At 60.7% G+C, this 16,863-nt stretch overlaps 1 protein-coding gene across 1 annotated transcript in view; it reads right to left on the reverse strand.

The window, feature by feature from the left end:
* Positions 1-16,863, reverse strand: part of PHF21B (PHD finger protein 21B) — a 51,754-nt gene that overhangs the window by 16,411 nt on the left and 18,480 nt on the right. The window contains exons 3-4 of the mRNA XM_070411281.1: positions 2,801-2,893; positions 2,043-2,393 (exon numbers count right to left, since the gene is read on the reverse strand). Of these exons, the coding sequence (XP_070267382.1) occupies positions 2,043-2,393; positions 2,801-2,893 (444 nt within the window). The remainder of the gene's footprint in view (positions 1-2,042; positions 2,394-2,800; positions 2,894-16,863) is intronic.

Below are 16,863 nucleotides of genomic sequence, written 5' to 3' on the forward strand. Positions count from 1 at the left end.
CTGGCTTAGGACCCGGGGCCTCGGTTCCGTCCTGTGCTCCCGTGTCCCAGCTGTGGATTCGGGAGGTCACGCTGCCTCTACCCTCAGCTTCCTCGGAATGCCGACCTCCGGCAGCGAGGGCAGAAGTCAGCTCCTTTATCCCCAACGCAGATGCAGGTAAACTGAGGCCGAGGGGGAGCAGGGGGGCTGGGACACTTCCCTGCTCTGTCCCGGCTGCAGGGCCTGGCCACCCACGCCCCTCCTGCCCCTTGGGCCCCAGGCCACCGTGTCTGAGGTGCTCCCACTTGGCCGAGGAGGGCGAGGGAGGGTGGGAATAATGCTGTTTTTCTCACTGAGGAGCCCTGCCAAGCCCAGGGGTGGGTGGGCTGTGGAGAAGGAGGGGGTGGGCTCCAGGCCTCACACAGAATCACCAGAGCAGCCCCCACCAGGGCTCAGGGTGACCCCTGGGTCTGATGGAGGGTCAGAGGCTGGAAAGTCTGAAGTTGACTTGTGCAGCCCAGCCCAGCCTCCCTGGGTGGCTCACTCCCATCTGGGGCTCAGCTATTTCATTTCTGTTTTTGGACAGGAAATTGGGGGAAAATGTTATATTTCTTGGGTCCCGGGGAAGGAATTCAGGGCCGAGCCAGGAGTAACTTGAACTGGCATTTTCCCTGAGAACGGGAGGACTATCCTGTGAATCGTGAGGAGAAGATGGCTTCTCTTCCACTGCCTTAAGGCAGTGGTTGGCAAACTGCGGCTCGCGAGCCACATGCGGCTCTTTGGCCCCTTCAGTGTGGCTCTTCCACAAAATACCGGCTCTTCCACAAAATACCGATTTCTGCGCATGGGCCACGAAGTTTCAATCGCACTGTACGTGCGCGCCCGCACGTGGTATTTTGTGGAAGAGCCACACTCAAGGGGCCAAAGAGCCGCATGTGGCTCACAAGCCGCGGTTTGCCGACCACGGGCTTAAGGGAAGGCTCTTTGTTCCTCATATCAGTTTAAAGTCCCAGAATTCTCTGGATGGAAAATAATGCCCCTTTTTCTATTCACGGGGAGAAAAACACGAAGATCCCCCGTAGACAAAAAGGGCAAAGAATATCCTCAAATGACACGCAGGAGTCAGCATTCTGGAAAGGTCTAGGAAGAACATCCAAGCTTAATAACGACCAAATAACTCAACTTTCAACAGCGAGTGCCTGTTTGCACCGATTAAATGGAAAGTGTCGAAGTGACAGCACTGGGTGCTGGCGAGGCTGCAGTGAAGCTGGGACAGCAGCTGCTCAGCTCGCCCTGGACTGGGCCACCCCGGGGTCCACAGCTCCCCACTGGGACCGCGTCAGACCAGAGCCCGTTAGCAACTCCTTAGGCTTTTAGAGTCCCTGGGGACACGGTCCCGGGGTGCGAGGGCCCCGGAAATAGGCTGCATGCAGTGACATGGAAGGGGAGTGTCAACCTTCAGGCCGGGAAGTGGAAGCGACACTGGCCGCAAACAAGGGGGGCAGCCTGGCGGACCCCAAACCGGAACAGGAAGAGGCCAAAGAAAGGAAATGACGCTCTGCGCAGCCCGAAGGCCTCAAAAGCACAGTCGGAAGGAGCTTGGGGGGAACAGGGAGACGATCTTAGTTTGTTTTTTCTGAGATTTTTCCATTCAGACACCTGGGTCCAAAAGAGTCCTTGGCTACCTAACTCCACCAGCAGAGCCGTCCTCAGTAGGGGGCTCCCTTGCTGTCATCCCTTCTGCCCACATCTTACGAGTCACTTACCCCAATGAATGAGTAATTAACGCACTGACCAATCATTCTTGTTTTGCTGGCATTAATTCGCTCAGCCATATAGTCTTCCAATCACATACCCATTTACTTGTACCCTCATTCATTAATGCGTGGATCCACCCACCCGATCACTCATTTCCACCCCATTGATCCATTCGACCACTTGGCCATCCCGCCCTCCAGTCTCTCATTCTGCCCGGCCTCGTGGCCTCGTTCACTTGGCGCCTCTTGGGCAGGTGCCTGCTGTGTGTGCGGCACCCCTGAGCCTGCCCGTGGGCACAGCCTCACCTTGTTGTCGGTACTGATGAGGAGGGGCTGGACTTTGATGCTGTCGCTGACCACGGACACGGCGGCGCTGGGGGCGATGGCGGCAGCATTGCTGGGGGCCGTGGAGATGATGGCGTAGGCCACCCCGGCACTGCTCAGAGAAGACGTGATGGCGGCCGGCTCCGCGAGGGCCTGGGGCTGGCTGCCGGCCGCTGGCACATGGCTCACGGTGTTGTTGGCAGTGGGGAGGGCTGGGCTGGGGTTCTTGATACTGACCACGGTGGCCTTCTGGAATGTTGGGGGCTGTTTGGGTGGCCGGTCCCGGCCGGGGGTGACGGGGAGGCTGTCTGGAATCAGAGTCTTTGGCCTAACCTGGGGGGAGGGGAGACGGACAGACAGGTGGATGATCAACTCTTTTAACCATTCCCGCCCCCCCCCCATTTAAAAATCCCCCTCCCTGCATGGCGCAGTCCAGAAATGAGTCATTCAAGAAGCGATGCTGTGAGGCGGCTCGATGCCTTCTGCCCTGCTCGAGGCCAGCATAGTCTAGTCCATTTTTTAAAATCCTGGTCATCGCCCACCAAGTTGATTTCCCAGTTCCTCACTGGGAACACGGGTGCTGCTGGCCCGAACGCCTCCGCAGGACGGGAGGAGACGGGCGAGGGAAGGGGCTCCGCCGGCTCCGTGCCCACCAAAGCCTCAGTGCCGAGGGGCTGGGCAGAGACCATGGGACAGACGGACAGACGGACAGACCCCGGGGCCCGCCCTGGGCGGCTTACCTGAGGTAGCACTGCCACTCCTTGCCCGGCCAGCCTCTGCAAGGAGCTGACCTGAGGCCCCGTGACCGGCACGGCAGTGATGGGTCCCAGAGCCTGGAAGACAGGGCGCCGCTGAGGCGGGCCAGGCCGAGACGCACACCAGCGAAGACCCGCACCCGCCCTGCTGGCACCTGACCGCAGCCTTCCGGCCGCCAGGACTGAGCTGCAGGTGGTTTCTGTGGTTTATGGGCCCCCACCCCCCGTCTGTGGGACTCTGTTACAGCAGCGCGCGCGGACAAAGTCAGCCTCCCTCTGTCACCAGGAAGAGGGTCCTCAGCAGGGACCCCATCAGCCTTCCGCCCCGCAGCCCCGTGAGGAGGAAATGCCACGTAAGCCCCCGTCTCTGGGTCTGCCTTTCCCTCTGTGTCCATGTGTCCCGCAGCCTCTAGAGCAGCGGTTCTCAACCTGTGAGTCGAAACCCCTTTGGGGGTCGAACGACCCTTTCACAGGGGTCGCCTAAGACCATCGGAAAACACATATATAATTACATTTTTTTTCGATTAGTCACTATGCTTTAATTATGTTCAATTTGTGACAATGAAATTGGGGGTCACCACAACATGAGGAACTGTATTAAAGGGTCGCGGCGTTAGGAAGGTTGAGAACCGCTGCTCTAGAGGCTGTGGTTCAATCTAAGCCTTCATCCTGGTCGGTGCTGGGACACCCCCGCTTCTGTCTGCGCCTGAGAAGTGCGGCCGGGGAGGGAGGAGGGTCGCAGGGCGGCTGGACAGAGGCCGCGAGGGCGGGGCCCGCGGTCGCGGGGAAATAGGAGCCTTGCTTTGACCTCGTTCTCAGCGCTCGGTCACCAACAAGGAACCCGCCCTCCGCGCACAGGCCTGCGGGCTGTTCACAGAACCGGCACCGTCCCCTGCCAACGCCATGAACTACACACAATACTGCCCGGCCCCAATCCGGCCCACGCTGGCGTGTCCACGGCTGCTGGGGCGCGGGGTGCCGACGCTTTAAGGCGCACCCTATGGGGTGTGGGTGCCCCTGGTGCCCGGGCAGCGGGAGGCGCATGGGAGATGGGGTGTTTCCAGAGGAATTTGCTAAAAACGAGGCTGCTGAGCAGCTCCCACCCCGCCTCCCTCTGGGAATGATGGGCTTCCCCGAGGGCCCGTCACCCCCACCCTCTGTGCGTCCTCCTGCGGGGCCGCGGCCTCCACAGACCTTTAATTCACACGCGGAGAGGACGTGAGCCGGCCGGCCGGACACCACCCAGGCCATTCCTCCTCGAGCTCCGGGGAGTTTATGGCCGCCCTTTCATCAAGATGAATGAGCTCCTTACGACTACATTTACAGCCCTCAGCATTTTAATAGGGAAAAATGGGCCATAAATGTCAAAGATAACTTCAGATTTTCCTGCATCGGCGGAGTCCCCGGGGGCGGCCGGGGAGACCTCAGACACCCAGGCCGGTGGGAGGCCGAGGGGACAGGTGCGCGCTGACTGCTCGCGGCGGGGACACACTGGGCTGCGTGTGGCCCTCGCTCTGCACCAGTCACCTCGTGGGCAACAGGCGCCCGGCAGTGGGAGGGGAGCGCCCGGCAGTGGGCGGGGCGCTGGCAGTGGGAGGGCAGCGCCCCGGCAGTGGGAGGGGAGCGCCCGGCAGTGGGAGGGGCCCGGCGGTGGGAGGGCAGCGCCCGGCAGTGGGAGGGGGCCCGGCGGTGGGAGGGGCCCGGCGGTGGGAGGGGAGCGCCCGGCAGTGGGAGGGCAGCGCCCGGCAGTGGGAGGGGCCCGGCGGTGGGAGGGGAGCGCCCGGCAGTGGGAGGGCAGCGCCCGGCAGTGGGAGGGGCCCGGCGGTGGGAGGGCAGCGCCCGGCGGTGGGAGGGCAGCGCCCGGCAGTGGGAGGGGCCCGGCGGTGGGAGGGGCGCCGGCAGTGGGGGGGGGCGCGCCCGGCAGTGGGGGGGGCGCGCCCGTCAGTGGGAGGGGAGCGCCCGGCAGTGGGCGGGGCCCGGCAGTGGGAGGGGAGCGCCCGGCAGTGGGCGGGGCCCGGCAGTGGGAGGGGCGCCGGCAGTGGGAGGGCAGCGCCCGGCAGTGGGCGGGGCGCCGGCAGTGGGAGGGCAGCGCCCGGCAGTGGGAGGGGCCCGGCGGTGGGAGGGGCGCCGGCAGTGGGCGGGGGTGCCAGCAGTGGGGGGGGCGCGCCTGGCAGTGGGCGGGGCCCGGCGGTGGGAGGGGCGCCGGCAGTGGGCGGGGTGCCAGCAGTGGGGGGGGGGGCGCCTGGCAGTGGGCGGGGCCCGGCAGTGGGAAGGGCGCCGGCAGTGGGAGGGGCGCCCGGCAGTGGGAGGGGCGCCCGGCAGTGGGAGGGGCGCCGGCAGTGGAAGGGGCGCCGGCAGTGGAAGGGGCGCCCGGCAGTGGGAGGGGAGCAGTGGCTGAGGAAGGTGGGGCAGCAGCCAGGCCTCCGAGCACCCAGCAGGACAGCGAGGAGGAGCCGCCGTGGCCTCTGCACCTCCACCAGCCGGTGTGTCGCGGGGCGAAGGTAACAACCAAGCTCCCACCTCGTCGGTGCCAATAAATATTAATACAACGTAAGCACCACTTCACCGTCGTGTGAAGCCAGCTTATTCACAGACAGAACCCGACCGCGCCTTCCTCTAGGCCGGGAATGACTGGGGGCTGCGGGGAGCTCCTGCTGAGCCGGCCTTCCGCCAGCTCCCACTCCCACTCCCCTGACCCCATGCTCGTCCACGGAGGAGCGACGGGCGTTTCAGGTGCATGTGACAAGCCAGGGACAGGCACCCCTGTCATTGCTGCCCGCCCACATGCGTGTCACTGCTGTGCCGGGCACATCCCAGAGCCACTCATTCCCAGCTGGCCCGGGTCACCTGAGCATCGCTGTCCTCGCCTCCCCAGCAGGCGGAGCCCCGCCTTCCCTGCTCCCAGGGCCAGAGGGGAGGGCACACTGCCGCTGTGAGTCACCCCAACATCTCCTCCTCTCACAAATGTGAGCCAGGGACCCAGGCTGTCAGTCGGTCAGTCCAGGAGTGCACCGCAGGGAAGCGCTACGAGGCCAAGGACACAGGCGGCTCCAGTCCTCAGGGGCTGGGTCCCGGTGACCCTGACCCGAGGGCCAGTGGAGGCGGACTGCCCGGGGCGCTTAGGTCTTAATCGGAAAACCCGGAAGACAGGAGTGGCTCCTCTGAGCTGACATTTACAAGGTCCTCTCAGCAGCCCAGTGTGGCCAAGCGGCTTCGTTAACTTGAAAGGGTAATTTTCCGCTATTTAGTAGGAAACACACTCTAAATGGCATCGTGGACCAAGAATTAGGCTGTGATCTGGAGGCGTGCAGAAGCCCGCAAGTGTGGCACCCGGGATGGGGTGGGGTGGGATGGGGTAGGGCGGGGTGGGGTGGGTGGGGTGGGGTGGGAACCTCCCACGGACGGCGGCCTTTGGAGCCACGCTGGCTGTGTGGTGGCAGCGTCCACACGACCAGCTACCGTGCCACATCACAGCTCAACAAAGAAATGCCAGTCTGAAAGAGAACTGGCCTTTGGGGGGGGCAATCAGGACCCTATTGAATCCCCCATCCAGGCCGTCGGGGCACCCCTGAACCCCAGGGAGAGACACCCGCCTATTGCCCGGCTCTGTCTGCCTGCGGAGCTTATCCTGTGCTGGGCTGCATATCTGGCGCTTCGGCCAGACGGGTCACGCTGTGCTGTCTGTTCCTAAAACACATAGATAGGAAGGTGCTGACATCAGGCCAGGCCTTGAGATATGGTCTCATGGCCCCTTCCCTGCACACAGGCCTTCTTTCTCAGAAGGCCCAGAAGTCTCATTCCAAATTTGGGAGACAAAGGACTGGAAAAAGTATAAATACAGAGAGTTTCCTCCATATTGGGGCCCCAGAATTTGAAAGACACATTTTTCTCTGGGCCTCCACAGAATTTAATAATAAAATGTAACTCTGTAGTCGTCACTGCAGTTTAGCCTCTGCTTCGGCGGGGTGCTGTAACTGTAGTCAGCTGGCCAGCTTAATAAAGGCTCTTAAATTTAAATTCTGAGTCGGTGGTCTATCTCGCTGAGTGAACCCATAACAATCCAAAGTCATGAGGAGGGGGCCCAGGGAGGTAGCCCCGCTAGAAGGCCAGAGAGCAGGCTTCCCGCATGGGGCGGGGGGCCCACAGGAGGACGCACAGGTGAGGGTGCAGCTCAGAGCCTTGGAGAGGGAGGCAGTGCGCACAGAGGACCCAGGGCTGAGGCTGGAGCCTCACAGGCCACGGGAAGACCCTAGCGGGGCCTCCCTCTGGTCGGTCCTGAGAAGGGCAAGCTGGTATTGGGGATGTCTCCAGGGCGGCCTCCTGGGGGCTGGAGTGACAGGAGCACATGGAATAGTTGGCTCCCCTGGTCCCCACAGACCACCTGCCCCCCTCACTTCGTGCTCCCCAACATGCGAGATTGGGGAGGCCCCGGAGCCACTGCCTGGGCCCTGGGATGCGGAGGCCCTGCCAGGCAGGCATCTTTAAAAGCAACCAGGACCAGACTCGGCCCCCACCGCCCTCTGGACCTCGGGAAATGGTCATTTAGGAAATCTAGTTTCCACGTGTGACGGCTGATGCGCACTCCCACGGGCCTGGCCTCAGCGTCCTGCCACCTCGGCACCCTGGGATCTACCTGAGGAGGCGCTCATCTGCACGGTGCCCGCCCGGGTGCCCGCCACGGCCCACACGCTCCTCGCTCGGGAGAGGCCTCCTGGGCACGGGCAGCGACCTGAGGGGCAGCCCCAGGGCTGAGTGTGCACCCCAAGGATTGAGATAAATGTCTACACCCAAGAAGCACCACCCAAAGGTAGAACATTCCAGCAGACCTGGGGCCCCTGAGCCAGCAGCCGTTAGGAGAACAGGACTAAATCCAAGGTTTTCTTAACCTGTTGGCACCAATTAGTTGACTGAGCAGCCACTCTGGGCCGTGGGGACAGAGGCAGGAAGGCAGGGACCCGCCCACTCTGTGCTGGGCCATGAACCCGACCTGACACCGCTCGGCCAGCCGAGACGGAGGTGGACAGGAAGGGCAGGGGGTTACGCCTGTGCCGGCCGATTCCCTCAGATCTGGGGGTGATTTCAGGACCCCCGTGAGGATGAGGAAATGAGGGGTGGGGGAGGGGCAGGGGGATGACCTGCCCTGGGCGGGTGGCTGGTGAAGTGTGGGAGGGACCTGAGGGTGGCCTGGCTCCCCCCCACCCCCCTCCTCCCGACCCTGCCCTGCGGGGAACGGAGGACACAGGGAGGAGCTCAGTGTCCCCTGCAGGGTCAGCACAGCCCTCGGACTTGCGGGGGGGGGGGGGGGGGCAGGGGGGGCTGGATGGAGCAGTAGCATGTGTCCCGGCCACCGCAGGGCTCGGCACACAGGAGGCGCTTAATAAACGCAGCTCCCTCTCAGAAGTGCGTCCCTGCACCGGCCTGTCCCGCAGGACGGAGGGGCCGTGACACTTGGTGGCCGCACTTTGGGGATGGAGATGACGGCTGTGGGGGAACCACCAGGAGCTTGGGGGGCAGGGACCAGGGCCGGGTGCCCCCCACCGTGCAGAATGGAAACCATCCTCCTGCTGCCCCCAATTCAGAGTCCCTGACTCAGTTTCCCCACTTCTGCGGTGGGGCCACCAGGGTCAGGTGGTCAGACTGTCACCAGAAAAGGTCTTCTGAACTTGACACTGAGATGACCCAGGCCTGGGGCAGGGAGAGGGTGGGGCCCACGGGAGTGGGGACAGCTGGCCAGAGCTCCCCAGGCAGCACCCGCAGCCGAAGCTCGAGACCCGAGCTGTGAGCTCGCTCACTTTGCAGGAGAGAAACCCCCGTCTCTCCAGTGGGTTTCTGGATGCCAGACCCCCTTACACCCAGCGGGCTCCCCCCCCAGAACCCACACCCGGCCTCCCCACACCCCCACGTGGCCTCAGGAAGGTCCCTGAACCGCCTGGGCGTCAGTGTCCCCCTGTGCAAGCCTTGACCTGTGCTCACAGCGTGGCTACGGCCATTAAGTGGGAACGTACAGGAAGGGTTTTTAACACTGCAGATGGTTTAATCAATGCAGCGCGGGGCCGTCTGTGCCAGGGGGGCACTGTGCTGGCTTGGGCACAGCGCCCGTCTCCCCAAGTCACCAGCCTGCGAGGAAGGGCGTGGGGTGGCACAGAGCAGGTGAGCGGTGCCCACAGGTGCCCGGGCCAAGGGCCTGAGACCCAGCTCCCCGGGACACAAGGCAGGTTCCCGCGAGGTACCTGGGGGAGGGGCTGAGAAGGAGTGACCAAGGGCTGTCACCAGGTTTACGGGGTGGCCTCACCCTGTGCATCTCTTCCTCATCACTCAGCTCCTCGCAGATGACAGCGGAGGAGAGAGGAAGCCATCGCCAGCCCATTACGGCCCGGCGAGATGGCTCCAAATTAAATCTCACGGCCAATGAACCCATCAGTACTCCATTTACTCCTTGTCTAATGGCGGAGATGCTGGGATTTGCCTGGGGGGGGGGGGGGCGGGGGACCTGATGCTCGGGGGGAGACGGGGGTGTGGGCCCCAGGGCTGCTGCTGGGCCACCCCGGGCAGTGGTGCCCACTGTGGGAATCCGCTTGGCCCTCTTCGGAAACCGGAAACAGTTAGAGACGGGTGGTCCTGCCACGAGGGGCATAATGAGCAGCCGCCCCTCCCACCCACCGGCTTTCCGTCCGCCTGGCGTTTCCGTTGGTGTGGCTTCCGAAGGCCCTCGCTCAGCTCCCTGAATCCCGACTGAACACAGTCCCTCTCTGCACGGCCCGGTGCCAGCCCTTCCCCCCGGAAGCCTCACTCCTGCACGTCAATCCCATTTTTCTGGGTTTAGTTCCTTTATTTGGGGGAGCGCCTCACCAAACTTTCCTGCTCCCCAAGTTTAAGCACTGCGTCTGGAGTTGCGTGGAGATGTCGGGCTGTGGGACCCCGGGTTGTGCTAAGAACTCAGAGGCCTTTTCAATCTGCAACCTGAGCCCCGGCGCAGCCAAGCGGCGGCAGGTGCTGCCGAGTGGACGGGGACGCAGGCTCAGAGGCTGACACTGGAGTCCCGGGTGGGGGAGGGATTGGGGGAGGGCGTCACGTGGGCTCACCGGGGCTGCCCCTCTGCAGGCACTGTCCACTCTCCAGCCGGCAAAGACGCCACGTTTGTCCACATTCACGTTTGTCCACATTCACGTGCCCCTAATGGATGACACGGCTGGGCCTTGGGGGAGCGACACAGCAGAAAACAGTCCTGAGAGATAGAGGCCTGGCTTTGAAATTCAAATTTCTCCGACTCTTCCAACTTCTGAGGTGGCCCTGCTTCTGATTGGCTTTTCCAGACCCCATCGCTGATGTTAATGAAAACATGAAAGGTGGGTAAGGGGACCCTTTTCCTCCTTCATTTTTTTGCTCCAGGAAATGGGTAAGGAGTTACAGATCTGGGCCTTTTAGGCCCATCGTGTGTTTTCATCATTTTGGGATGAAACAGAAAACGAAAGAAGCTGGAACCTAGTCCTGGCTGTGGCGGCCCAAGTGGACAGAGGCGCGGTCGTGGTTCTTGTGGCCCACGCTGCTCTGCGGTGGCGGGCATGGGGTGCGGGGGCAGGCCGGGCGCAGGCTGCTCTGCGGTGGTGGCACGGGGTGCGGGGGCAGGCCGGGCGCAGGCTGCTCTGCGGTGGCGGGCACGGGGGGCTGGGGCAGGCCGGGCGCAGGCTGCTCTGCGGTGGTGGCACGGGGTACTGGGGCAGGCCGGGCACAGGCTGCTCTGCGGTGGTGAGCACGGGGTGTGGGGGCAGGCCGGGCACAGGGCCCGTACTCACAAGCCCTCGCTCGCTTGCGCAGTTAACACACTGGAGTCCGTGAAGCTGCCTGGGCCCGTGGGGCTGACTTTTCCTGGGACCCCCCAAAGCAGGAAGCTCCTCACGCAGACAACTCGGCACAGGCCCGGGAAGCGGGGGGGGGGGGGGGGGGGTTTGCCCAGAGAGACGGACAAGTGGCCACAGGAGTCACAGAGAAGCTGCTGGAACCAGCACAGGTAGGAAGGCATAGCGGTAACCAGCGCACTGCGGAGGCCGAGTGTGGACTCGCTTGAGTGAGAGACTCCTAGGGGCCTCACCGTTTCGTGGGTTTTACCTCCAGGAACCCCATCAGGTTCTCACAGTGAGGACTGGGGAGGAATCCCCTCTGAGTGACGAGGGGAGGGCAAGCCCCAATCTGAACCACAACAAACAAACGCCAAGCACTGGCTGAGTTCCCAGCGTTGGCAAGGCACCAGGAGAGCTGGGGGGGCACCACAGGAGGGGGTGTGTGGCTCCCGCTCCTGCTTCCGGGGCTGTGCAACCAGTTGAGAAAATCCAGCCTCACTCTGCGCAGTCAGGGAAGACTTCTCGGAGGAGGAAGTGCCAAGTCAGTTCTTAAAGGATTAGCAGTAATAAGCCAGGAGGAGGCAGAAGACACCACAGGTAGAATTAAATGTAGAAACAAAACTCGATGCATATGTCTTGGACACTGACGTTCCATCCAAGACTAGAGCGTGGGGGTTGGGGCTTGTGTCCCTGGACCCCGGGAGGAGGTTGGCCCCTCCTCCTTGCTCTGGGCTGGGGTCCCAGCAGGTCTGCGAACAGACAGGAGTAAAATGTCGGTTCCGTTCTTGGCCCTGGAGTGCTGGGGTGCAATGGTGCAAGCACACACGTGTGCAAGGACACAGGGTCTGCACGAACAAGCCCTGATGTGACCCACACTTGCATGAGCACATACACAACCTGCACACGCGAATGTTCCACACGGCACCAGGTCCTGCATCCACACCACGTACACTGAGCTTTAACCCTAGAGCAGTGGTTCCCAACCTTTTTTGGCCACGCCCCACCTGAGTATTTCTAACATCCTGATGCCCCCTGTGACCTAGAATTCTTATTATTCAAAAAGTGAGCTCCTATGCACGTGGAGGAAGCCTGAAAGGCCATTAACTTGGTCTAAACAGGCTTCCAAAGAACATGGCATCATGAAAGAGAAAAATGAAAGAATGAAAGGACAGCTAAGTGCTGAGAAAGAAATCACTAAGAAATTGTTAAAAAATAATATGAATATGAAAAAATAGCAAATAAAGTTTCAAAACATAATAGAGAACCAAAATGCATAAATATGTCACAATATATATTTATACGCTGTATTCGAGGCCCCTAAAACCATAAGAAGTGCACAAAATTCACTGCTAATAACTCATTCTCGAATTGTCCGCCTTAAAAGTCAAATCGCCACCGTGGGCCCCACATTGGGAACCACTGCTCCAGACAGAAGCACTGTGCTGGCGGCGGGTCACGTCCAGGCCCTGTCGCCAACGCTCCCAGACGCGGCCCGGCCTTGAACAGTGCGTGTCACATCGAGCCAGACGGGCGGGGGGGGGGGGGGGGGGGGGGGGGGTAGCTCTTCCAACAGCAGGCAGCCTTCCCCACGCTGGGTTTACCGTTCGAATCGGAGCTGCCAAGCGTGAACACGACTTAGGTTTAATAAGACCAGGGTGGTGTACGGAGATATAGATGCCAGCCGATTTGTTTTAATTAACGGTATAATGTTCTCTGTGTTGTGGAGAGTTTAGATCATGTAATACTGCTCAGTGCCCAATCGTTCAGCAAGTAAATAAAAAAGAAATGCGGTTTAACGGATGGGAGTCGCTGTGCCTAGAAGCAGACGCCCTGGGACTTAGAGCTGAGCCAACCCAGGGATCTTCCCATCAGCCCTTTCTGCTCCTCCGGCGCCGAACCACAGCCTGGCGGCGGTCCCGGCCCAGGACGCCCACCTCCTGCCTCCTCCACCTGCTCCCCCAGCCACACGCTCCGTTGAGGGCCTTGCTTCTCATTTCACCGAGGAAAGAGAAGAGAGAACTTTCCAGAAGTCACCACCACCATCTCTCCACCCCCCAAAGTGCATCAAGACACCTTTCTCTCCAGGGAGTGAGGCCCAGGGTCCCAGCTCCTGGCCGGCTCCTGCCTGCTCACTCCTCTGGGCACCTGAGGCTGGTCCTGAGCAGGAAGGGCAGGTGGTGGAGAGGCAGGTGCCTCGCAGGCTCACAGTGGGCGTCCTGTCCCCGGGCAACCCCCATGTCGGCCAGGGTGCCTCCTGCCCTGCCCTGCTCAGCCTGCCCCTTGGCCACCCTCCCAGCGAACGGGACACTGCACAGCGACAGTGCCAGATGCAAAGGCGCCCCTTCCCCTCAGCAGCACAAAGAGCTTTCTGACCAGGACGGCCATTCTCGGAGCCCCCAGCACAGGCTCATCTCCCCCAGCGAGGAAGACAGGAGGGGACCGAGGCTCCAGGACCCGAGAGACCTGCCCAAAGCCGCAGAGAGGCAGGGTCCAGCCCAGGTCCCAGCCCAGGTCCCTGGGCTCCAGCCGCCCTCCCGCAAAGCTGCCCCAGTCGGCGAGGCTCCCCCCCTCGGCGAGGCTCCCCGCCTCCCCAAGGCTGGTCGCAGGCAAGGAGGCTGGGTCCGCAGGGCGCTGTCCGCGGTGCTGACGACGCGGCCAGCCATCCTCCCGCCGTGGACGCCGGCGCTCCGCCCGGCCTTGCCCAGGAGAGGGCGCTGAGCAGTTTGTCTTCATTTCCAGAATTTCTCTTCGTTAACACAGAACTTTTAAAACGTGGCCTTAACGCTAACTTAGAAAAAAGCATATTTATGACCCGAGCTTCACAATGTACACAGCTCATTCTGGAGGGCCATGTGCCTGGAGGTGTACGGCCAAGGACAGCCCTGAGCCCCGTCCACCTGCCCTAGCCTAGCATCTCGCTGTGGGGTATTTATTTATTTATTTATTTTAATTAATTTCAGAGAGGAAGGGAGAGGGAGCGAGAGATAGAAACATCAATGATGAGAGAGAATCATTGATTGGCTGCTTCCTGCACACCCCCTATTGGGGCTCGAGCCTGCAACCTGGGCATGTGCCCTTGGCCAGAATCAAACCCGGGACCCTTCAGTCCACAGGCGGACACTCTATCCACTGAGCCACACCAGCCAGGGCTCGCTATGGGTTTGAGGCGGGACAGCCATCCCCACAAGTTCAGTGTAAAATGTATGCATGTCTGTACTGAAGCAATACTTAGAATGATCAAATGTGCGTAGCGTTTAAAGAGTCACAATACCATCTGTGTACACAGTACCCGGCTTAACAAAAGAAAATTAGCTTTGAAATACCTCGGCCTGCCCATCCCCACACACAGCTAACTACAATTTTGTGTATCATTCCGTGACTTTTCTTTGTAGTTTACCAAATACGTTTATCAAAACACCTTGTTTTGTTTTGCGTGTTTTTGAACTTATTGTAAATGAAAGCATATTATTCTGCAACTTCCTTTCTTGACTCAACTACCGGTCCCTAAGGTTCACTGTTGTCCCTGCACCTGGCCTGGCTCATCCCTTTCCCAGCCACACAGCGCAAGGCGGACCTACTCACCACTCACCGTGGGTGGTGGCACTGTGGCTCTGGCCACGCGTTTTGTTTTGGCGGCTGGGAATGTGTCTCCGTCTGTGTAAGGGCTTCTCCAGGGCATGTATGCACCCAGAAGCGGGACTTCTCACCACAGGATATGAGTACCCATCTTCAGCTTTACCAGATGACTCCACATGGTTTCTACATTCTCCAGCTCCGGGTCCATGCGGGCTTCGTAAGGATTCCGGCTGGTCCCGTGCCCACAGGCCACACCGTCAGCGTATCCATGGGTGTCAGTCTGACAGGTCGGCTGGGCATCTTCTCACACGTTGATCAACTCTTCTTCTCTTCTGGGAAGGCTGTCTGACCCCCGCCCCCACCCAAGCCCCACCAGCTCCCTTAGGAAGGCTCTGGACCAGGGTTTCATTCCAAGGACCAAACACGGCCCATTGGAGACCAGAGAGTCATCGCTCTGTGGGCTCTGCCGAGAGGCCGGTGCCCACTCCAGGGTCCTGCCTGACGGAGAGCACTTTTCACAGCCCGCACAGCGCAACTTTTTCTTTGCCATCCCTGCCAGCCCCCAAAATAATAATCCCTTAAACTGGCCACACTCTGAGTTCAGAGTGTTCTCAAGCTGTCCCCCAGGCACCCCGCCACGGCCTCGGGCAGCTCTGACCGACAGCCCGTGGTGGGGAAGACCATGTTGGTCTCGCTCCATGGCACCTGCATGTCCGGGCCAGGCCTGGCCCAGATCCGGAGCCCGAGGAGCCGCCTGATGGCTCGGGGTGGTGAGGGACCGGGAGGAGCTACCTCTGGGGCTGCCCTTGGAGCTGCAGTGGCAGGGGCTGCCGCTGAGGCCACACTCGGACCATCTCCGGCCGACTGGCTCTGTGTTTGCAGAAACTTCATCGCCAGCGCCTCTGTGATGCGCCCAGTTTCGTGTCTGGGCTTCCAAAGTCTCTCTTAGCACTTTTCTTTTTTAAACTGAGATGAAATTCACATAATTTAAATATACCTTTGAAGTGAGTGACTCAGAGGCATTTACGACATTCGCCAATGGGAGCTAGACCAGTCTGTCTAGTTCCGAACAAGTGCGTCCCCCACAGGAGCACGTGGCTTTCCCTGCTGGACGCTGCACCGGCGCCCCCACTGGAAGCCTGGGAGCTCCTGGAGGACCAGGGATCCCCGTCCTGGGCGTTTCCAACCCATCCCCCTCCTAGTTCAAAGTAAGTCACTGACAACGCACGCTGAGATGAACTAACTTATAAAGACGCAAACACGCCCTAGCCGGTGTTGCTCAGTGGATAGAGCATTGGCCTGCAAACTGAAGGGTCTCGGGCTCGATTTGGGTCCAGGGCACATGCCCGTGTTGTGGGCTTGATCCCCAGTGGGTGGCGTGCAGGAGGCAGCCGATCAATGATCCTCTATCATCATTGATGTTTCTATCTCTTTCTCCCTCTCTCTTCCTCCCTGAAATCAATAAAAATATACTTTAATAAATAAATAAATATAAAGACACGGTCACATAGTTCCCAGCGTCTCCTAAGTCTATGCCAGCACCTTACAGTGTCACCAGGCACCCACCACAGACCAAGTAACTGAGGGCATCCCCATGGCAGCCCCCAGGCTCTGCCCGGGACGCAGCCTGGGGAGGGGGGAGGGGGGACTGAGCTGTGACCAAGACCTGCAGAGAGGTGAGCAGGGGACAAAGGAACCCACTGCTGCTGTCACAGTGGTGCCCACCTGGACGGCCCAGAAGGCTCACGCCCCCCAGAGGCCACGCCCGCTGCCCCCGGGCACCACAATGTCCCTGTACACAACAGGTAGGTCAGGACAGGGGAAGCGAGTCATTACTTGTTACTCAGACTCGGGGAGCCGAGTCCCCTCACAGGGTGAAGTGCCCCCGTCTAACCCGGGACCAGGAAGCACATCTGTCGCCCGCACTGCCACCCCGAGTCATCAGCACAGCTAATTACGGCTAATTGTGATATCGTTCCTGTCTTGCTGCTAATACACTTAGACTTGCTAATCAAATCAAACCCTCCGCCTCGCCTCGCGTGCAGCTCTCGAGTAAACGTTTCTGCAAAGAGAGAAGTAAATAAATACTCCAGCTTCGTTCTGTCGTCTCTGTAGCTGCAGACATATTGGGGGGGGGGGGGGCATCTATTTGTCCCCGAGACCAAAGGCATCAAAGGAATCTGATGAGGAATTGGCCTTCACTGCCCAAAGCTCCCAAAGAGAGGCGGGCAGAGGGGAAGAGATAGGGGACTGGGGAAGAGGGACAGGGAGAGGAGGGAGGGGAGGAGGGGGGAGGGTGGAAGAGGAGGAGGGAGGAGAGAAGGAGGGAAGGAAGGAGGGAGGGAGGAGGAAAGGAAGGAAGGAGGGAGGGAGGGAGGGAGGGAGGGAGGGAGGGAGGGAGGGAGGGAGGGAGGAGGGAGGAACTGTCACAGTTGAGCCATCTGTTAACCACTTTTCCTGTGTTGTGTCCACCCTCTCAGGGACAGTCTTCTGCAGCTGCTGGCTGGAATGAGGGCTCCTTCTCAGCACCCTCAGAGGTCTGAGCTCCCCACTTCCACTCCCCAAATTGGGGTGCTTGAATATGTTCCCAGGCCTGGCCTAGAGCAGCATTGCCCTCACCTAGCCTCAGAGTTC

The sequence above is a fragment of the Myotis yumanensis genome, unplaced genomic scaffold, assembly GCF_028538775.1.
Source record: "Myotis yumanensis isolate MYYU_CA2020_CCGP unplaced genomic scaffold, mMyoYum1.0.hap1 SCAF_3, whole genome shotgun sequence".
Lineage (NCBI taxonomy): Eukaryota > Metazoa > Chordata > Mammalia > Chiroptera > Vespertilionidae > Myotis > Myotis yumanensis.